The 24,260-nt window shown below is 38.8% G+C and overlaps 1 protein-coding gene across 1 annotated transcript; it reads right to left on the reverse strand.

Moving 5' to 3' along the window:
- Positions 1-7,813: 7,813 nt before the first annotated feature.
- On the reverse strand, positions 7,814-24,218 carry LOC139133786 (zinc finger protein 91-like). Its single transcript, XM_070700552.1, has 3 exons — positions 23,886-24,218; positions 13,599-13,721; positions 7,814-11,701 (listed from the first exon to the last, which is right to left on the reverse strand). The coding sequence occupies exons 1-3, from the start codon at positions 24,010-24,012 to the stop codon at positions 7,944-7,946; spliced, it is 4,008 nt and encodes a 1,335-aa protein (XP_070556653.1). The 5' UTR covers positions 24,013-24,218; the 3' UTR covers positions 7,814-7,943.
- Positions 24,219-24,260: the final 42 nt, after the last annotated feature.

Below are 24,260 nucleotides of genomic sequence, written 5' to 3' on the forward strand. Positions count from 1 at the left end.
TGTGTGTACATATTTTGATATTTGGATTTAATTAAAAATCAGCTGTTGATAATGTTGATTCACTATACATGGTATACATATATTTTCTCATACATGTATGAGGAATCTATGTAATACTTTCTCAATGCAAAACTATATCTATGCATTTATAGATATTTGATAATTTACATAAATGTACTTAAATGAAATAGGGTTGTTACAACTGGCATGTGGACAAAAAGTTTGACCTTAGAATTTCACCAAAAATGTTCATCCACTATACATGGGAGTCAATGATAAAATTGTGAATAATTTTTTTTTCCAATGAAAAACTTGGTATACTTGTGCATATACAGACGTTCAATTGTACTTGATTAGAATATGATCATGGTTAAAGGTGCATATTATGTGTACAAGAAATCTGATTATGGAATTTCACTGAAAATGTTCATCCACTATACATGGGAGTCTATGAGGAAAGTATGAATAATTTTTTCGAATACAAAAATAGGTAAACCCATGTATTTATGAACTCTCGATTATTGATATCAATGTACTTGATTAGATTAGGTGGTAACAAATGGATGTGTTCGCAAGATATTGGATTTTGGAATTATACCAAAATGTAGATATACTGTACATGGGAGTCTATGAGGAAAATATTTTTTTCCAATACAAAACTATCAAAGTCTGTGTATTTATAGACATTTGATAATTCATTTTAAAGTACTTGGTTAGCCTAGTATGGTTAAAGGTTGATATGTGTGCAAGAAATTAGATTTTGGAATTTCATCGAAATGCTGATTCACTATACATTAGAGTCTATGAGAAAACTAAGAATAATTTTTTTACAATGCTAAACTAAATTAATTTGTGCTTTTATAGGTGTGTGATAATTGATACAAATGTACTTGATTTGAATAGGGTATTTAAAAGTTCAGATGTGGACAACAATTATGATATTGGAATTTCACCTAAAAGTATTATTTAACTTTTCATGGTACTAGTAGTCTCAGTACAGGTAACTGTTTAACAATTTTCCTGACAAAACTTGCTATATCTCTAATATGTAAGTAATAGGAATTGTTCATTGCCCTCAGTGCAGTGAGCTTGATTTACAATAAAACAAGCCTCAGAGTTGTCAAGTCAAGATGTTCATGTGACAGATAATTATACTTTTGTTCAGATATACAGGTGAATAACTTCAGAGAATGAAATCATGCAACAAATCATTTTTATCTCCCAAAATATTTCTGAACACTGAAACTGCTTTTTGACGGGACGGATACTTATGAAAATTAAGTGACCTCCCCCCTCTGAGCTGTTTGAAAAATACATGACCCCCCTTTGCAGTTTTCAAATTTGAGGTGACCCCCCCCCCTTGGATTTTGCCGGCCTACCCCCGGTCATAATAACTGAACGCTCCCTTACCGTATACCGCAAGACTGGACTCACAAATACTCACAGTTACGAGTGGTTAGATACATAGTGGCCGCCGCGTGGTATGCATTTAACCACAATGAATAGAGTAATCTTGTTGTTGTTGTTGTTGTTGTTGTTATTGTTGTTGTTGTTGATGGTGATGATGATGATGATGATGATGACGATAATAAAAAATATTAAAAAACAATGTCATTCCTTGCTGTTGTTTGTTGATGTTGTAGATAATTGTAAAAAACACTGTAATCGTGACCAAAAAACGACGTAGGTCGCCCAACGTCACTCCCGTCCTATTATATTATTATAATAGGACGGGAGTGACGTTGGGCGACCTACGTCGTTTTTTGGTCTCGATTACAGTTTTCTTTTACAATTATCTTCAACATCGACAAACAACAGCAAGGAATGACATTGTTTTTTAATATTTTTTATTATCGTCACCATCATCATCATCATCATCATCACCATCAACAACAACAATAACAACAACAACAACAACAAGATTACTCTATTCCGTGTGATCTAACCACTCGTAACTGTGCAAATACTGGAAGTCGAGAGGGAATATCTGAATTGAAATCTTAATGTTTTAATCCATCCTTAATAACCTCAAACGAAAACGATCGAAACGACAGATTGCAGGTTCTTCCCTGTAGCAATTTACTGTACTTTAGGGAGCCGGCGCGGCGTTATTTACAGCTTGGGGAGGGGGGGCACAGGTCGAATAGGCATTACTTGTGATGATTTTTCCTATTATTGTCATAAAAAATATTTATGAATATTAATAATTATTAATATGAATGTTACAGAATATTAAACCTTTTTTTACAAACAATGTCGTCTACTTTGTGTAAATACCGTCTAGAAACCCCATTGTTGTGATAATTATGATTATTAATTTAATATCTATATAACGATTATGATTAATAAAATCATATTTTACACATTGTAATCTGCTTATGTGAACAACCATCCTGAAACCCTTATTTAGTTCACAATCTATGCCAAAATATACAAGTGACACCATTGCCCAGGTGCAATTTGAGTAAACTGTAGAATTGATAACGTTCTGTCGTACTTTTGCAGTAATGCAATATTTGGCGTTGGCTTTACGTGTTTACGAAAACAACATGCTTTTGGAACACATGCTACAAGTTCAGGATCAACGTCTAAACCACGGCAGGTAGCGGAGGTCGTCGAGTTTATTGTAATATCGCGAAAATTAGGTATGTTAGTTGATGAATTTGGTTCTATACTGAGGTTAGAACAAAGAAGAATAAATTGATTCAGAAATTGCACAGGCTATAGAGACAAGACACTTTCACTATTTCGGAAAAAGAATTTAAACGGCAAAGAAACTGGGTGTGTGAAACGATAACTAATGGCAAATCATAACTTTACAAGTCTAAGATAAAAGGATGCATGAACTCCCCTAAAGAACTGTGAAAAACTTAACGAAACTTAGGTAGACCATTAAAAAAGGTACACACTTCGAATTCAGATATTTGTTGGGATTTTTGGCGATGACATCAGCTCTGATAGTTCAAAGGTCGCACATACGATTTATGACTTCTGTAACATCTTCATTACCTGTCAGCAAAGACCGCAATGACCGAAAACATTTTTAAAATTTTAAGTCTAAGAAATTTTTCTCAAAATTCATTTAGATTATCTGTAGTCTATGAGTCTGTTATTTACAGGCATTATTGGTAAAATAAGTAAGAACAAAGCAGCTGGTTTAGACGGTCTTCCCGCTAGATTTGTAATCGATTGAGCGCAACAAATAAGTGCGCCACTGACACACATTTTAACCTTTTTATTTACCATGGAGAAGTGTCATCTGAACTTATATGTGTTAGAGTGATACCTCTATACAACAAGTCATCGTTGATGACACAGTCCCCACTTGTTAATGGGTACTTTGATTACAGGTCCTCCGAGAGGATAAAGTCCTCTTCATTAGGTCTGTGATACAAATACTTTTGAATAAATTCGCTTGATACATGTCTGAGTTATAGTTCAGGACATGAAAAAATCGTAATAAAATGGCCACATGGTGGCCATATTGGTTCGTATCACAAAACAAATCAATGTGCATATGTATGACATAGGTCAATGTCCTTGTACCAACTTTGATTAAAATCGGTTGAGATATGCCTGAGTTGTGGCTTTGTACGTGAAAAAATCATAACAAAATGGCCGTACAGCAGCCATATTGGATCGTATCAAAAAACGAATTTACGTGCATATATATGACATTGGTCAATCTCCTTGTACCTACTTTCAATAAAATCGCTTGATACATGTCTGAGTTATGGTTGCGGACATGAAAAAACGTAATAAAATGGCCACACAGCGGCCATATTGGATTGTATTACAAAACAAATCGATGTGCATGTGTATGACATAGGTCAATGTCCTTGTACCAAGTTTGAATGAAATCGGTTGAGATATGCCTGAGTTATGGCTCTGTACATGAAAAAATCGTAACAAAATGGCCGCCTGGCGGCCATATTGGATCGTATCACAAAACAAATTGACGTGCATATGTATGACATAGGTCAATGTCCTTGTACCAACTTTGAATAAAATCGGTTGAGATATGCCTGAGTTACGGCTCTGTACATGAAAAAATCGTAATAAAATGGCCGCACAGCGGCCATATTTGATCGTATCACCAAAAAAATTAGAGTGCATATCTATGACATTGGTCAATGTCCTTGTATCAACTTTGAATAAAATCAGTTGAAACATGCCTGAGTTATTGCTCTGAATATGAAAAAATCGTAATAAAATGGCCGCCTGCCAGCCATATTGGATCGTATCACGAAACAAATCGATGTGCATCTGTATGACATATGAAGTAATCCTTGTACCAAGTTTCAATGAAATCGCTCCAGGCATCTCTGAGATATCTGCGTGAACGGACGGACGGACGGACGGACGCACTGACGCACGGACGCATGGACATGACCAAACCTATAAGTCCCCCCAGACGGTGTCCGTGGGGACTAATAAAGGAGATAAGACCTTTGAAGGAAATTATCGTCAAGTCTCCAAAGTTTTAGAAAAAGTATTTTGTAATCAATGTGAACAGGTTTTAGGCCTGGGTTTTCTACGATCACAAGTGATCCACCACACGGACTATATTACATCAAATATTGATAAAGGGGAGTTACCAGGCATGGTTTTGTGATCTTCAGAAAGATTTCGATACGTGTGACCATGCAATACTGTTGGAAAAGCTTGATTTATGTGGCATAAATAAGTAATCAGTGTGGCGGTTCAAGTCATGTTTATTAGGTTGAACTCTAGGCCTTGAGCGTTACATGTAAAAAAGGCTGTGCACAAAACTGCAGTTGTAAACCTGACTTCCTTATTTTATTGCGTGTAAAGAGAGGACCTTATTGTATTTTTCGGGTCTTTGAAGATTGACCACGGAGAATTCTTAGTTTTTCCCCTTGTTAACTTAGAATTTTTTTCTAACATGGCCAATTCTGTCAACTTCAGTCTGTTAATTGTTTGATTTTTTGTTTTCCTGCTGTCAGCGATATCTTTTCATCTTTTTTTTTTGCACCCATGCATGCCCCTAAGTGCAAACATAGTGTCAATAACACTTGGCTCACATTCAATTCGATGTTGCAGGCTTGAGTGAGTTTACTTCATTAATTTCACCCCTGAGAACATGCAAACCAAGTTTCAAAGCAATCCGACCAGAGATTTCAGAGAAAATGTTTTTTTGACCAAAATTGCCAAAAAGCATAAATATGATAATTTGACCGCAATTAGAAGAAACTCACCTAAAATTGTCTCGAGGTACATGTTTACCAAGTTCAAAGCAATCAGAATATTTCGTTCAGAGAAAATGATTTTTTTGACAAAAATGAGAAAAATTGTCCCAGAGATATAAATCTAAAATTTCACCACAATTTTAATGAATCCAACAGAAGAGAACGCTAGGATCAAGAGCATCAAGTTTAAAAGCAATCCAACAAGAAGTTTGGGAGAAAATGATTTTTTGACCAAAAATGGAAAAAATTGCCCCAAAATACAAATATTTGGTAGTTTTATTTTATATCTCTGCATCCATTATTCTGACTTTTCAAGGATCTACAAAGAAGCAATGCTGGAATAATTCCATAGACAAATTAAAAATTTAACCACAATTTGAATCTAGCTAAAGTCACCATAAAAAATCTGCATACAAAGTTTCAGCCATATATGGCCTGTTGTTACAGAGTTGAAGCATTCTTGATTTTCTCTTTCAACCTCATTTGCATATTTTTGACACTGACATGTTCATTTGAACAAATTCACACCCCCATGGTTGCACCTGTACACAAAATACTACGATGGTAGGTGCTGAGGATTTGGAGTTTTTTATGTGGATGGACATACATACATACATACATACATACATACATACATACCGGTACATACATACATACATACAGATAGACAGACAGACAGACAGACAGACAGACAGATGCCGCTGACCTACCATATACACTCTTTTTTGTATATACATTTATGTGGATAGAGGGACTGTGATATAACAAATGTGAGCTAAAAATCACAGTAATGGTCATGGAGAACAGCGCCCTTGCCTCTTCCATTTGAACAAAATTTCCATTGATAAAGGTAGCTCTGTTCAAGTCGCCGTAGCGATCCTGAGCGTGTAACTGAAAATCTGTACCGTCCCGTATTTATATCAAACAATTACATATATATCCAGAACATATCAAAACAATCTAGAACTTTCCATTGATATGCTAATTACTATTCTAAAAATATCTTCATTTGCAGTAAGCATGACCTTCTGGGAAGTTTTAAACTTAACTGATCAAAATCAAGGTCACATAACCTTCAGAATGTTCTAGATTAATTGAACTCAGATCATGTGGGCAGGGGAGAATAACTTACGTAACAGATATATCATGTTCATGGCATGCCTAAACTGTCTACAAAATCGCCCTCAAAGTGCTGACACATCAACCATACAATGACCAACGTACTTGTCACAGGGAAACAAAAGTGAAAACAAAACTGTGATTTTATTGGTAACAGCAGAGTACAAACATATCCTTCATTGAAGAGTTGTCAGAGAGTAAAGTAGGAACACAGTTTTTTATACAGCTTTTGTGTTATTTCACTGAGATAAAGATAGATATTACTAGTATAAGCCATATTCTACTGGTTAAGGCTAAAACTAATGGCAGTGTTTGTACATCAAAATATCGTCTTACATTATTTTTATGGATATAACACTCAGATGGCACATCCCTCAAAAAGACAACCATATTCTGCAGAAAAAGTCAGGAATATATCTTGAAAAAGGTGTCGCTCACATTTGATAAATATTGGTACATAATAGCGTGTATCTTGAAGATCAACAATGAATAATGTTTCTATCTGTTCAGTGCAGCAGCATCCTACATTAATGACAATGACTCCTACACAGTACAATAATATCTAAAGAAACCTACATAATATAAATCAAATATCAAAGCAATCATAGCAGTATACCTGAGAAGTAAAATACCTATTTATCAAATATGAAATTAATCTTTCAAAAAGTAACTACATTATAAACTTTCGACTGATTTACCATGTAAAGATCTCATTTCCATGTTTGTATCAATCACCTTAATTTGAACAAATTCACATGTACATCCCATAATGGGTCTACACACCAAATATGAACTTCCGATGATGTACCGGTATGTGCATCAGTTCTCAAGTTTTTGATGCACACAGACATACATACTTATAGACATACCGGTACGTAGTATACAGACGCCACTGACCGGCCATATAAGCACTTTTTGGTGTGTATGTATACTATGTGTATATATATATATATAATATATATATATATACATATATATATATATATACAAAGTATACAATATATATATATATATATATATTATATAATATATATATATATATATATACAAATGTGAGCTAAAAATCTAAATATTGAATGTCTGAGTTTATATGTTCTATTTCTACTTTTTGTGAGATAAAAAGTGTGTACACATCAGTATATTAGATTGTTTTGTTGCCCATATTATTTCCCCCATACTCTTAACATTAGCAAGGCCTGATATTCAAGGAGAAAAACATTGTATCTTAAGGCACTCTATGCCTCTTCAATACCACACTCTTGCATTTATACGGTCTGATATGCTATTGGCTTGATTCATGTGCCCAAAGACTGTCCTCTAATTAAAATCTTTAGCCTATTTACATTGATGTTTTAAATACAAAAAGTTTTGCTTTGCATGCATGTCTTACATCATTGTTTGCATTCATGAGGTCTGCTCTTTAAAGGGTCAACATATGTCTCTCAAGACACCCCCCCCCCCCCCCCCCCCCCCGTGTCCAACGGTGTGCAACACTATATTGCATTGGCATGATTTTACATCACAGATTTAATCAATTTAAGTCTCATATAATCATTTGCAAGGTAAAGTTTCCCCATCCTCTGTGTTTCTAGTCAGATATTTGAGCTGTTGTGTTCATGTGATCTTTGAGTGGGTCAACATATGCACTTTAAGACCGTCCTTCAGTGTGAATGTTTTACCACACTCTTTACATTCATGTGGTCTGATATTTGAGTGGGTCAATATGTGCTTCTTAAGACTGCTCTTAGCTGTAAATGTTTTACCACACTCTTTGCATTTATGTGGTCTGATATTCGAGTGGGTCAACACATGCTGTTTAAGATTGCCTTTCAGAATAAATATTTTACCACACTCTGTACATTCATGCGGTCTGATATTTGAGTGTGTCAACATATGCTCTTTAAGATTGCCTTTCAGAGTGAATGTTTTACCACACTCTTTACATTCATGTTGTCTGATCTTTGAGTGGGTTAACGCGTGCCTTTTAAGACTGTTCCTGTGTGTGAATGTCATACCACACTCTTTACATTTATGTGGTCTGATATTTGAGTGGGTCAACATGTGGCCTTTAAGAATATTCTTCTGTTTGAATGTTTTACCACACTCTTTACATTCATGTGGTCTGACATCAGAATGGATCAACATATGCCTTTTAAGACCGCTCTTCTCTGTAAATGTTTTACCACACTCTTGGCATTTATGTGGTCTGATATTTGAGTGGGTCAATATGTGCATTTTAAGATTGCCCTTGTGCGCAAATGTTTTACCACACTCTTTACATTCATGCGGTCTGACACCAGAATGGATCAGCATGTGCCTTTGAAGACCGCCCTTATCTGTAAATGTTTTACCACACTGTTTGCATTTATGTGGTCTAATCTTTGAGTGGCTCAACATGTGCCCTTTAAGCCTGCCCTTCTTTGTGAATGTTTTACCACACTCTTTACATTCATGGGGTCTGACACCAGAATGGATCATTGTATGGTCAATAAGACTGATCTTACGTTTAAACGCTTTACCACACTCTTTGCATTTAAATGGTCTGATCTTTGAGTGGGTCACCATATGAATTCTTAGATTGCCCTTCTGTTTGAATGTACTACCACACACTTCACATTCATGCTGTCTGACACTGGAATGGATCAACAAATGGCCATTGAGACCCTTCTTACTTTTAAATGTTTTACCGCACTCTTTACATTTATGTGGTCTCATCTCTGAATGGGTCAACATGTGCGTTTTAAGACCGATCTTCTGTGTGAATTTTTTACCACAATCCTTACACTCATGGTTTCTCACACCAGAATGAATCAACATATGCCCCATTAGACTTTCCTTCCTCGTAAATGTTTTACCACACTCATTACATTGTGGTTTATTCTTTGAGTGGGTAACCATGTGCTTGTTAAGCTGCCCGATTAGTTTGTAAGTTTTACCACATTCTTTGCATTTATGTGGTTTGATCTTTGAGTGGGTCAACATAATATGCTTTTTAAGACTGTCTTTCAGTGTGTATGATTTACCACAATCCTTACATTCATGCGGTCTCACACCAGAATGGATCAACATATGCCCAATGAGACCTTGCTTGCTTTTAAATGTTTTATGACAATCGTTACATTTATGTGGTTTGATCTTTGAGTGGACCAACATGTGCTTTTTAAGATTGCTCTTCCCTCTGAATGTTTTACAACACTCTTTACACTGATGTGGTCTGATCTCTGAGTGCATCAACATATGCTTTTTAAGACTGTTCTTGTCTTTGAATGTTTTACTACACTCTTTGCACTTATGTGGTCTCATCTCTGAATGGGTCAACATATGGATTTTAAGACTACCCTTCTGTTTGAATGTTTTACAACATTTTTCACATTCATGTGGTTGAACACTAGAATGGATGAACAACATATGCCAAATAAGACCTGCCTTCCTTTTAAATGTTTTACCACACTCTTCACATTCATGCTGTCTGACATCAGAATGGATCAACATATGACTGACACGACCACTCTTCCTTTTAAATGTTTTACCACACTCTTGGCATTTATGTGGTCTGATCTTTGAGTGGGTCAACATGTGTATTTTGAGAGTGGCTTTCTGTGTGAAGGTTTTACCACACTCTTTACATTTATGTGGTCTGATATTTGAGTGGGTCAACATATGTGTCTTTAGATTGACCTTGAATTTGAATGTTTTATCACACACATTGCATTCATGTGGCCTTACATTTGAATGGGTATACATGTGTCTCCTAAGATGTCTGTTCTGTGTGAATGTTTTTGTTGCACTCATTGCTTGGTATGGTCTGATCTTTGAGTGGGTTAACACGTGCCTTTTAAGACTGTTACTCCGTGAGAATGTCATACCACACTCTTTACATTTATGTGGTTTGATCTTTGAGTGGGTCAACATATGTGTCTTTAGATTGACCTTGAATTTGAATGTTTTACCACACTCTTTGCATTCATGTGGTCTGACATCAGAATGGATCAACATGTGCTTAATAAGACTGCCCTTCTCTGTAAATGTTTTACGACACTCTTGGCATTTATGTGGTCTGATATTTGAGTGGGTCAACATGTGTATTTTGAGATTGCCTGTATGTATGAATGTCTTACCACACTCTTTACATTCATGTGGTCTGACACCAGAATGGATCAACATATGCCTCTTAAGACTGCTCTTCCGTGTGAATGTTTTACCACACTCTTTGCATTTATGTGGTCTGATATTTGAGTGGGTCAACATATGTGTCTTTAGATTGACCTTGAATTTGAATGTTTTATCACACTCATTGCATTCATGTGGCCTTACATTTGAATGGGTATACATGTGTCTCCTAGGATTTCTGTTCTGTGTGAATGTTTTGTTGCACTCATTGCATTGGTATGGCCCTAACTTTGAGTGGGTCATTATATGAATTATAAGGTTGTGCTTCCGTAAGAATGTTTTGCCACACTCCTGGCATTTATGTTGTCTGGTACCAGAATGTGTCAATGCATGTCTCAAAAGACCAGTCTTGCAGTTGAATGATCTGTAACACTCTTTACATTTATGTAGTCTGAGACCTGAATGGATCAATGCATGTCTCCTAAGATCAGAGTTTTGAGAAAAGTTTTCACCACACTCTTTGCGGTCGTGTGGTTTGACATCACAATGGAATGACAAATGTCTGTCAAGGTCACGCTTTTGAGCAAATCTTTTGTCACATGCTTTGCATTCATGTGGTCTTGAATTTAAATCGGTCGACGTATGTCTATTAAAACAGCGCTGTCTGTTGGATATTTTATCACACTCCTTGCATTCATTTGGTCTTACATTGCAGTCAGCCAACATTTGTCTTTTACGAGTGCTCTTGCCACACTTGTTGCATACAAGTTGTCTGATATCAGCATTGATCAGGTCACACTTTTGAGTGAATGCTCTGGCATGCACTTTGCTTTCATCAAGTTTGATATTTGATCTTGTCAACATATGTGTCTCAGGATTCTGCTTTAATGTTTTACCACACTCACTGCGTTGGAATGGTGAGAGATCAGAATGGATCGATGCAGGCCCCTTGAGATTCCTGTTATGTGTGATGGTATCAACACGTTCTCTGCATTGACTTGGTTGTGTACCTGAATACCGGTAGTTCAAGCGAGCTCCATCATTGCTACTGCTGATTTCACCATCATCGTTGTCCCCATTATGAGAATTACACTCTGCCAAACTCGGGGAATCTTTGTGTAATGTACATTTGGTTTGGTGTTCTATATGATCACCCTCATGCTGTGGAGTCAGTTCTTTGTTACTGTACTCTAGGTCGGACATGCCACATTCCAATGTCATGAGCCCATGTTGGACAAGGCCTTGCATAATTACTGATGCATCTGTGAGTAGAGAGTATGAACAGTTCAGTTGAGTGAAGTGGTAACAAGGGGGTGGGACAGTAAGAAGTAACCTTTGATGTTACTGATGACTTTAAAAAACAATGCACCAAACTTGCAGCAACAGCACTCTGTCATACCCATAAACTATAACACTAGGTCACAGGTCACATACAAAGTTATTGAATTCAACAAATGCAGCACAGCACAGCACAGCACAGCACGGCACAGCACGGCATAGACTGAGAACAAAGAACAAAGAACAAAGTACTAGTATATATATATATACACACACACACATATACAGGGATGTAGAAAATTTTTGTCACAGCAGGAAACTTATGGTTGACAGCTGGAAATGTCCCGATGCGACCGCAAAGCGGTGCGGGGGGTGGGTGTGGGAGGGGGCTGTCCCCGCTCCCTTGGTGCGGACCTTTTTGATTTTGAAGTCTCCAGAATGGCTCTCCTGGACCCATTTTATGAATTTTTGGTCAAATCTTGCACACTTTTACATCATGTATGATTTAACAAGGTAGGGACAGTCAGGTGATCTCTCTTCAGGTATTTTTATTTCTGAACATTTATTAGTAACATTTATTATTTGTATAGTCTCCTTTTTTCGATGTACACTGGCCACCATAAACCGGTAAATTCGTCAAAGCCCAATTTTCTGTTCTATAGCCAGGCGTGAGATACTTTAAATTTACTTGTAGAATTGTTCCCATATTTGTCGTACGTCAGAATTGAAGAACAGCAGCACAAATAGAAATTATGAAGACTGATTTTTCGCTCACTGTTGCCATCGAATACATTGCTAAACACAGCTAGGATTTCTTTCTCACCGTCACTCTGAGATAACACGTACTGTACATTGTTGTTTGATTCATGACCCAATGAATTGACATCACTAGTAGCGAAACTTTCGGTTGTTTCAACATTTTCACTTGAACATGGTTCGTTTTCAGTTGTTTCGATAATACTGGAACATGACTGGCATTGCACGGCCACGTGGGAACTCGACATGGTTGTAACTTGTTTTGGTTGCGATTTCCGGAGTAGGACTTGCACTGACACACTGCTAAAGTGCTGGCAGGCTTACTGGCAGGTTCATCGGCAGATTTTTCACCGAGAATTTGTTCAGCCTGTTTATCAGAGAAACCACTGAAGAATTTCTTGATACTTGGCTGTTTATCGCCCGAACATTTACGTTCTGCGTGCAATCTCCGCAAAGTTGACATAGGCTTGTCATGCAAATACAACTGCGTGACTGTACAGAGTCACTCCGAAAGCTAGCCGAACACATGCCGACAATGACGTACCAAAAAAACCCCAGCGAGGTCAACTGCGACCTGCATGACCTGTGCACTTCGTTCCGACAAGCACACGTTACCGTGACGTACCTATCGTGTATGTAGATTTTTTTCAGCGTACTCTTGCTTACAATTCGTTTTCGTTCGACTAGAAATTTTTGGGAGTCTGAAAAGACATGAAACTCTATGATTTTTGTAAACTTAGTACTCAACTAATGCCTGATCCCATGGCAGACTGAATTTAACACACTTGGCCATTTCCGTGTGAAGGCATGTATGTATACATCCTCATACTCAATTACGATTTATTTTTCAGACACACAAATACAAAAAACTGCTGTTACTCGTTGCAGTTACATTTAATTTTAAATATCTGTGAGAAGATTTTGGCTATTTTTTTTACACTGCAGCAGAAATGACATCGATTTTACATCTACAAATAATTTTCACAGCCAGCAAAATTTTGCTGACATCTGGTTGTTGGCCCATATATATATATATATATATATATATATATATATATATATATAATATATATATATATATATATATATACTCAACATTTGCCCTGTATATTAAACAAACCTTACCTTTCATTGAGAATGCATTGTCTTGACATTTTTGAAACATCTTTTCAGTCAGTGTCTCTAATGGTTTCACTAGCTCATGCATTTTGTCAAAATGTTTTAGAGCTTTGCAAATTGCACAACACTCTGAAAAAAATCAAAATGTTTCAATGTTAAGAAGCCACACAGTAACATTAACAGCTAATCTATTATATTCCCTGAATGAAAAAATACCGTCAAGGACAGTGTGCTCACATTCGGTTTGAATTGGTAAATTCAAGACATATTTAAACCAGAAAAACAAGAATGACAAAAGCAAATAAGGTCTGCAACTTAGGTACTGGAGGTCATCTTTAGGAACATGCATATCAACTTCTATAGCAATGGGACAAGCAGATCCTACATACACAAGCAAATGTCAACAAAAAAATTAGCCAGAGAAGCTTGACAAAAAGAAAAGGTGGGAGAGTGGGGAAAAAATAAAGAGTGGGAAAAAATGTACAAGGGATCTGGTAAAAAGTAATGCTACCTCATCAATCTTCTATCCCCTACCCCCTCCTGAATATCAAATGTTCCACCCCTTACATAAGACCAGCTGGCAGGAAATATATTTACAACCTTATGGATGTTTTAATTAATGCTATGAGTGCTATCATTTGTATGTAAACAGCACTTAAATCAGTTACAGATAGTGAAATGCCTTCCACTGTGGGGGGGGGGGGATTACGACATCTGGAATTATCCTGGATCCAAATTTCTCATCAGTTCTTGTGTGTCTTACATGCAAAAGTTGCAAAAATTGGTTCGCAATGAAAATATTTACCTCAGCTTTGTTTTCTGGATCAAATTTTACTACAAATTGATATTAAATATGACAAAATTATGTTCACAGCCTTCAAAACTCTCTCACAACATATCCTGGGTTGGTGTAGGTCATTTAAGGTCACAAAAGAAAATTACCTAAAATATAAAAATTTTGGGGTTTCCCAGCAATTTGAGCAGAAAATTTATCTAATAACATCCCTCGGGACTTTTGTACCAAATTACAAAGCTATCAGACAAGTAATTTTGAGAACAAGTTTTCTTGACCAAAAATGACAAAATTGTCTTAAAAATACAAATTTGTATATTTCAGGACAATTTCCACATATCTAACTATTGTCATCTCTGGACATCTGTACACCAAATATAAAAGCTGTCTGTCCAGGGGCTTTAAAAAGAATATATTTTTTAAGATTTTTTGACAAAAAATGACAAAAATTGCCCCAAAACAGTAATATTTCCAATTTTGTCGTAATTTCAACAATTAGAAGGGTAACACCAAATTTTAAACACCTACTTTAGAATGCCTAAAGGAACCTGCACACCAAGTTTCAACCCAATCTGACCAACGGTTACAGAGTTTTAGCAATTTGCAGGGTTTTTCCTTTTTCCCCTCATTTGCATATTTTTGGCACTGACATGTTCATTTGAACAAATTCACATCTCCACCCCAAGGTGCACCTGTACACCAAATACTAAGACAGTAGGTGCTGTGGTTTAGCTGTTTTTGACGTGGACGGACATACATACATACATACATACATACATACACACATACGTACATACATACATACAAACGTACATACAGACATGCAAATGGCATGCAAATGAACTGATTCAGCTAAAACGATTACCTCACATTGGTATACCAAATGTGAGCTAAAAAGAAAAATAATCAGCTATAGTCATAATCACTAAAAATATAACACCATAACAATGTGCTCCAGCACAACTGAGTTTCAAAAAACTGCTGGAATCTTGCATTATCCTTAAATTTGCCATGTCAAACACCCCAAAAATTGTTCTGCCAAGTGAAGTTCACATAAAAAGTCCCAATTTTGGGGGCATATTTCTCCTAAATAAATTTTTTTATTTTTCACTCATAATACCTTATTTTGATTGTCATAAACTTCTTTCATTTGTCAAGAAAAAAAAATCGAAAGGGTAAAACTAATAAAAGAACTTGAAAATTGGATCATCAGAAAAGGGTGATTTTGCAACCCCTATCTTAAATGGAACATTCCACTGAAAGATATGAGCCGATTTAAATGTATGACCCCTTGTTGGAAATGTCGGATAATTCTCTAATGCGTCAGAGCCTCGATATTGTGATATTCACAGGCTGCTATTGTTGGAAACTGAAAGAACTTTGATCGACAAGTCATTGACAATGACATAGTCCCCACTTGTAATAGGAGTATTAGTCTTGATGGGGCAGGGAAATGAGGTCATTAAGAAGTAGTACTGGAGTGTATATGTTCAGATCTATGGACACATAGGTCTACCGGTATGTCATTGTTCCTAATTTGAAACAAGAGATATGTCTAAGTTATGGTTCTAAATCAGGAAAAAAGATCAGACCTCTACCTGTATTGGCCAGCCAAGAAATACATATGTGCATAATAAATGAGGTACAAGATGTGACATCTTAAGGTCTATTATCCTATCAAAATTGAAGCGTAAAGAACTTGTGGTTACTGAGTTATGCTTATCCCTTTTCCTGCCGAGCGCCCCTGTCCGTTATCCTGCCAAGTCGGTCAAAACCGGCCCCCTTTTCCGTGTCTACAGAAGATCGGCTCTCCTGCACGCTTTCCTGCCAGGCATTTGGCGGGAAAATACCGCATTTTCGGGGTAAGATTACCGACCATATACGTGTTAGACTTCAAAAATTTTTGCATGCCCGTATAGAGGGGCAACCGCTGATGAGGTTGTGTTGAGAAAATAACGAGGTCTTGGGCGTTGTTTGCCCCGGGGGACGTGCACTTTTATGCCCTTTTCTAGCTTACTTTTGCGGAAGTAAAGCTCGTTCGCCGTCACGCACGTCCACACCGGGGAAACATCACCTCGCTCGTGAGTTAGTAGAAGACCCAGGGGTTAGTGCTATGGGTGCGGCAGCACCCTCAAACCTGTCCTGTTCCCCCTGGGTTGTGACACTTGGCCACGTACTTTGAACGACTTGGAAGAGTCGCACAGTGCAGTCTGCTTTGACGTAGTGTCAACGACATAGCTTCGCCATTGAAGGAAAGCGTGTACGTAGTTTGGCCAGTTCAGTGCACACTTAGCTCGTTAGTGTTACCGTTTCCTAAGAGGTTAGTTGTGCAGCTGTTACTAAGGTGCAGTTTTGTACCACCTTAGCTCTGGACAGTGCAACTGCTCTATGCACTAACCCAAACGACAGATGGTTGGTACAACGTCTACGTCGCACGAGCACAGCCTCCGTTGGGCTGTGCCCCTCCCACGTGATACAACGCACGTTCATCCATTACTATAGCGTCCTTACGGATCTGCCAAAAACGAAAGTGGGGGTAAAAACAAAACAAACGAAAATATGCGATCATAGATAGTATTTTATTCGGGAATAATTTACATTATGCCGAACAATAAGTCTCGGAGTCTGTCTCGACGTCCGAGTGCATGGTCCGTGTTTCAAAAATTACAATCGGGGTGGCAGATCTGTGTTACAAAAATTATAATAGGGGGAATTGTACAAAATAATCCGTCTAAACAAAACAAACGAAAATATGCTGTCCATAGATAGTATTTTATTCGGGAATAATTTACATTATGCGGAATAATAAATCTCAGAGTCTGTCTCGACGTCCGAGTGCATGGTCCGTGTTACAAAGATTACAATCGGGGGATTGTACAAAATAATCCGTGTTTCAATTTACAATCAGCGGGATCGTAAAGCACAAACAAACGGCACAACCGTGCTCAAAATGTGATCATGATCCGTGTTAAGAATACAGTCAAGCCACTGTGAGGCGAAGCTATCCCCTGTCCGTTATTTACGTCAGGTTCTCTTGCTGATGGGTGTCGTCGGGGCTGTGTGAGTAGAGGTCTGCACGCCAACGCTCCTCTTACCTCGTAGCATCATGCGATGATGAAAAGCCGCAAAACACTCGCCCTCGTGAAGATGAACCCCGCACAGACTACATCCTTTGGACGTCTCAGACAGTCGTCCGCTCGCAGTGGTCTTACCCTCTCTGCTGCATACTTTACAGCATTTCTGCCGCCCCTCCAAACGGCTGACAACGTGCATCGGCTGATTTTGTGGATTTATGTACGAGGCAAGAGAAACAGTGGCCTCGACCTCTCTCACACTGGGCTGCGATCACCCACAATAACCGCCAATGAGTTGTTTCCCGACACGCAGATGAAACATCTTATGGGTCAGCTTACTATCAGGGTGTACATGCTTGAAGCATATATATGCATTTACCAGGGCAACATCAATCAGGTAACATGCCAGATATGTCCACCATCTGTGATTCTTGCGCCCAGTGTGAAAGTACTTGCGCTTCTGGTTGGCTCGGTCGACACCTCCCATGTACCGGCGATAATTGTACAGCGACAGAGGCACTTGTCGCTGCTCGTCTCCCTCCCCCACTGGCACGCACTCCAAGGGTGGATAGACCGTATTCAAGATCAGCACCTGAGCGTTACTATCCTGATAAGCAGTGATGTTAAGACGAGAGTCCGTTCTGGTCGTGGCTTTCATATCCCCAACAGACAGAGGAAGGCGCTTCCTCTTACCCGGCGGAATTAATTGAGGGGGCATGGTGCGACGATTACGGCGGTTAAACTCCCGACCATGTAGATCCCGGTCTCCATCAGCTCTCTAGCAGTAACGACCGTGCTAAACAGGCTATCACAAAATAGGCTGTGATTATATCCACAAAATGGCTGGACCAGCTCCATCGTAATTCTTTTCACCACACCTCGCTCCTGCCGTCTCCCATCAGTCCGATCCCGAAATTTCACACCTAGGTACGGTGCAAAGTTAGCGATGTATGCAGTGCTGGAGTCGCACAGCTGCCATATCTTAAAACCGTCTCGGTCAGGCTTATGCGGTAATCTCTGCTTAAATTTAGAACGGCCCTTAAATCGCACCATGCCCTCGTCGATGGAGATCTCTCTACCCATCTTATAATTATTTACGCACCTGTCAACTATGGGCTCCATCCATGGATTGATTTTATAAAGGGGATCCTCCTGACACCGACGTCGGCGGCGTGCCTCATCAGGATCACGACGTGGATCATTCTCTGGGTCTGCCAGATGAAAATATCGCATAAGCTGCTGAAAGCGACTGCGGGTAATCACAGTAGAAATACCCTGGTTTCTCAGAATGGATCGCTAGACCAATAATCCTCCACTGATGATTTACGGTCGATACCCATACAGACTAAGACGCCAATGAACGCCTGCACCTCTCGGTAGTCAGCGTTACGCCAGTATTTATCGATCTTTCTAGCGATATATCGCTGGTGGAATTTGGCGTATTTATTAGTCTCGTCCTTTGCCAATCTGATCAGTGTAGCTGGAATAAACTTAAAACGTAAGAATCGAGCTCACGGGAGTGGCTGGGCAAGGTGAAAGTCGGTCCTCTCTCATGGTCAAAATCGGTCTCCTCAAATATATTAGCATCGGTAGTCTCCGACATACGCCAGACAGGAGGGGTGTCGTCCTCCGCCAACACAGCAGCAACGTCATCATCGTCGTCAGAGCTTGCCTCACCTACATACTGCCTGTCATAAAAGTCATCGTCCTCTGCCGCATCCTCGTCAACCTCGAGTCGGACTCAGCGGTGATATCACCGTCGTCTGGGCGTCTGGGTTAACTCGCCCGTAGCGGCATCAAGGATCATATCTGGCTCAAAATCAGGTGGGCTATCCTGATAACGAACCCTCCGCACTATCTTTTTCGGCGGGGACATCGCAGCACACGAAACTATGGCAGGAGCGGGCTGGGCAGCCTCTGCTGATGACGAGGACTCAAGCTCTTTCGCACTGGGCACAGGAACCTCTCCTGACGCAGGATGAGGGCTCATGTGCACGCAACAGGTGGTGTCTCTCCCGGAGCAGCCGGGGAGAACCAATGGCATCAGCCGTCTCGTTACTAACTGTCTCACTAGCAGCAGCAGACGTAGTCTGTGCAGGTGAAGTATCTCCCACAAGAGCAGATGTAGTCTCTGCAGGTGAAGTAGTCTCTCCCGGAGCAGCGGGTGAGAACCACTGGCAACCGGAGACCCATCATCATCCTCATCGGCAGAACGATCAGTCTTACGTTTACGCTTACCACTGGGTTTTTCAGCCGGAGATAGCTTCGCCTTACGGGAGCGTTTCTTGCCCGACTTCTTAGAACGTTTACTAGGGACATCACAACGATCGCTACCACTACCGCCCGGAGACTCTGCATCTTTGAGCTTCAGTCGTCTGCTCGCCTTCAGAAAACTTTTGCGGTCCGTCAAGCTCATGTCTGGAACAGTGTCGACAGACTAGCAGGTCCCTCCCTTTTAAAGCCACAGGGAAACAAAGCCCTGGACATGATTGGACGCAGGGGTGTTTATATATGCAGCCACCTGTTATTATAATGGACCTACGGCAATCAGTCCACCAACGCCGGCGCTGGCTGACATTCCTACCCATCATGTAAATTGCCTGTCCGTACCATTTGATATGCTAATAATACTCATTTGCAATGCAAATCCCTCGAGCACTTAGCATAACATAGTCAATGTCATTAGCATCTCAACTTGACATTCCGTCCAGCTGGGTACGTGGCATGCGCACCTGCCACCCAAGGACGTTGGCCCAAGCCCATGTTTAGTACGGGTGGGAAACCCGTATCTTTAACCTCATGTCCCTTCTAAGTACGCCTGCGCAGGGCGTATTGTCATCCAAGTCGGTGACAAGCCAACCCGACAGATCGCCCATTAAGCAGTAATGGACTGGCCGTCTCGTTCTTGTACGGCAACGAACAGTGCTTCAGCGGCTTGTTTAGGTCATAACCGTCGCCTGCCGAGCGGCTTACCCAACTAAGGCGGTCAAAGATGAAGGATGCCAAAATTGTCAACAGCTGTCTCGGCCTCGTCCGTTGGGCAAACATGGCTCCTTCAAATAACGTGGCCAGCACGTCATCAGCGGTGATGACGACCCGTCATTGACGCCCGAGTGCGTAAAACTCGGAATATACCGACAGGTACCTCTACCTGAGTCGGTCATACTACGGTATAAACCAAACACAGGTCTGCCAACTCCCGTTAGACTCGGCCGTTAGCCGAACTTCACAGGGTCAGTTTTCTTCGGCCACTGGGGGAGGGGGGGGGGGGCAACGGTGGATTTTTTTTTGCCATTGTCAAAAAGTGGTTGATCCCCCTACTCCAACTTTGAAAAACAGGGTGACCTCCCCCATTCCAACTTTCAAAAAAAGGGTGACCCCCCCCCTGCGCACAACAAAGGTAAATCAAAAGGTGGAATATAAATTGAATAATTCAGTGTATAGAATATATATATATATATATATATTATATATATATATATATATATATATATATATATATATATATATATATATATATATATATATATATATATATATATATATATATATATATATAGTAAAGTAAGTCTTTATTGAAATCTTATCCCAGTTGGGATCTTGATCATAAAGTACAATAAAGGTTTTACAAAAACAACAATGAAAGAGTATATATATATATATATATATATATATATATATATATATATATATATATATATATATATATATATATATATATATATATATATATATATATATATATATATATATATATATACCGGTATATATGAGGTCAACATAGTACAGGTTCATAAATAGTTTACTTTGTTTTTTTCATTTTTTCTTGTCTGAGTTTAAAAACATGTATGTATTTTCCCAATGCACATAATGATGTGTATATATATATATATATATATATATATATATATATATATATATATATATATATATATATATATATATATATATATATATTTTTTTTTTTTTTTTTTTTTTTTTTTTTTTTTTTTTTTTTACTTATTTTTGGGGTATATTTTAAACATTCAGTCATTCTGAGTTTTAATGAATTTGTTGTCATGTCAGTTCTAGGATAGGAACTTAAAAGTGTCAATTCTAAAGTTTGAACACTGTATTTTGAATGAGCTGTGAATGTACGCTCTTTTTATGCATAACCAGATGTCCAGAACTGTTGTAAGAAAAATGTGATTGTGAAATATTAGTGCATGTTGCCTAATACTGAATTCTCATAGAGGAAACAAAAAAGTATCAGGAACTTGTCATGCTTTTGATATGAACTGCAGATTTCATAATGGTTGGTACACTTTGCAAAACAGACTTTCAATTTACAGACAACAAGATATATTTCTGACATATATCTCTGATATATTAATTTACTGCCTCCGAAGGGCACGCTGGAAAATATTAAACATCCAGATATCTCTGATATATATATATATATATATATATATATATATATATATATATATATATATATATATATATATATATATATATATATATATATATATATATATATATATATATATATATATATATTATATATATATATATATATATATATATATATATATCTGATCATAGACCCTCGAGAAAAACGGGACAGGCAACTGCTGAGGTTTCTTTGTGCGATCTATCTTTGAATACATTAAAGTTTATTTGCCAAGCGGTCCCTGACAACAATACTTCGTACTTAACACTGAATCTCATTAACGATCAAACTGACGTTCTGAATATGTACACTTTGCTCTTGCATGGCACGTTCCGAGTAATGACACTGAGAATTTTGAGGGTTTTTTGATACTAGTCATGGTGAATGTTCTGGTAACGATGAAGATCACATTTTGGATTCAAGCCGAAGCCAACGGGAAAAAACTAGACGATAAAAACTGTGTACATTTAGCCATAGACGCTACAGAAAACTCTTGCTAGATATCTACAATATAAGTTTACATTCCCTACCATAAAAATCACCGATAACAAGAAACATTTACAAGTTAGACAGGTTTACACTTCCCCAGTCCTGCGAAACGAAAATCTGACCTTTATTTCATCTGTCACGCAACATTTGACGAAAATCAGGGAACACAAAAAATGACTACTCCATCGGAGCTCAAATACACGACCTCTAACATTTTGGTACTGTTTTAGCCTAAAGAAACACCAAAGTTCGGATAAGCTACACATGTTTACATCCGCAAAGTACTAGAAAATACATTTGTAACACTGACTTTCGCTGTCAGGAGAAACTTCGCGATAAATCGGGACTATCCATCGGTTGATGGATTCAGAAGCGGTAAAGAAGGTAGGTAGACATGCATTTACACAAAGCTGAACGCTGTCCTCGTAAATTTGGCCGTTCACAGTTTTCAAACAACAACATTTCAGTAGTTAACATACATACTTTACCGAATCATGGAGCACTCCTCGCACAGAAAATATTCCGACGGTTATAAAACTGCAAAACGAGGGAAATTCGAAGATACACGGACGATTGCGGAATGTAAACAACTCTGTGATGTCAACTGCTGTCAAGTCTGGAACTGCAGCGGTATGTGTTTCGGATTTCTATTCGAAACTTTGTCACTTTACAGCAACATACTGACTCCCTGCAGACTTCTAGTTGCGTCGAATCTCGCTACCAATATGTAAAAAGTACTTTAAAACCATTTTGACGAATTCTTCTCAAAGTAGTTGTAACACTTTTATTTCTAAAAATGGACTTGCGGGTAATCCGAAATAACTTGTAATCCGAAAACATTATTACCGTATACCCGCATGCACGTGTCTATGAACCGGACCTTGTGCAGTCCCCGACCCATTAACACCTCTTAATTATTCAAAGATAGATCGCAAGCTGCTAATCCCATAGACCCTTTGTTCTCTATCGCAGTTGCCTGTCCCGTTTTTCTCGAGGGTCGATGATCTGATATATGAAAGTCATGCAGCTAAAGGGCATGCTGAAAAATATTATTTGATATTTTGAAGAAATGCGTCCAAAGAGCGCGGCGAAAATCTTTAAACATACAGATATCTCAGATATATTTATGTCTAATATATTTAAGTTTTGCAGTAGGACCGGGCTCTGAAGAATATGTCTTATTATTATTGAAGGTACGCGCCCGAAGGGCGCTCCGAAAAATGCAACTAAATGATGAAATTTGTGGCTGGCACAAAGCATTTTACGCAAGTATGAGCTGTGTCGAAATTCAAAACCACAGTGACCCCCCCCCCTATTTGGCATTTCAAAAACATGGTGACCCCCTATCACCAAAGTCATAAATAGGGTGACTCCCCCCCCCCCCCCCGGCTGAAGTAACTGACCGACCAGTCCCCTACGTGCCGGAGTTGCCGGTGTACATGCATGTACACCGGCAACTCCGGGCACATGTGGACTCCACCGCTTCACAATGAATTTGATCATACCTTGTAGACTCAATCTCAATAGAACAACACCGCCGACGCCGCTGTTGTTGTTCAATTCACTGTCTCCTCCGCCATTGCAGGTTGTTCTCTCACTGGAGTCCAAATACGAAAGACGGTCCGTGTTCATTATTTCCGCCGATTCAATCTTTAAACTACGAATTTTGCTCCAAAAATATTTATGAGGAACGTTCGACAATCCAGTTCTGAGACTGCCTCCAATTGCACCGTAACTGCGGCTATGTCGAGTACCCTAGCACGTGAATTCACCAAAACAACGTGAACTTTTGGCCTGTCACTGTGCATGTGTCAGTGTCCCCTCGTGTCAGCTGGGGTGTCAGGGGTTCGAGTTAGGAGTTGATGTACTTTGTTTTACCG

The sequence above is a fragment of the Ptychodera flava genome, chromosome 5 (assembly GCF_041260155.1).
Source record: "Ptychodera flava strain L36383 chromosome 5, AS_Pfla_20210202, whole genome shotgun sequence".
Classification (NCBI taxonomy): Eukaryota; Metazoa; Hemichordata; class Enteropneusta; family Ptychoderidae; genus Ptychodera; species Ptychodera flava.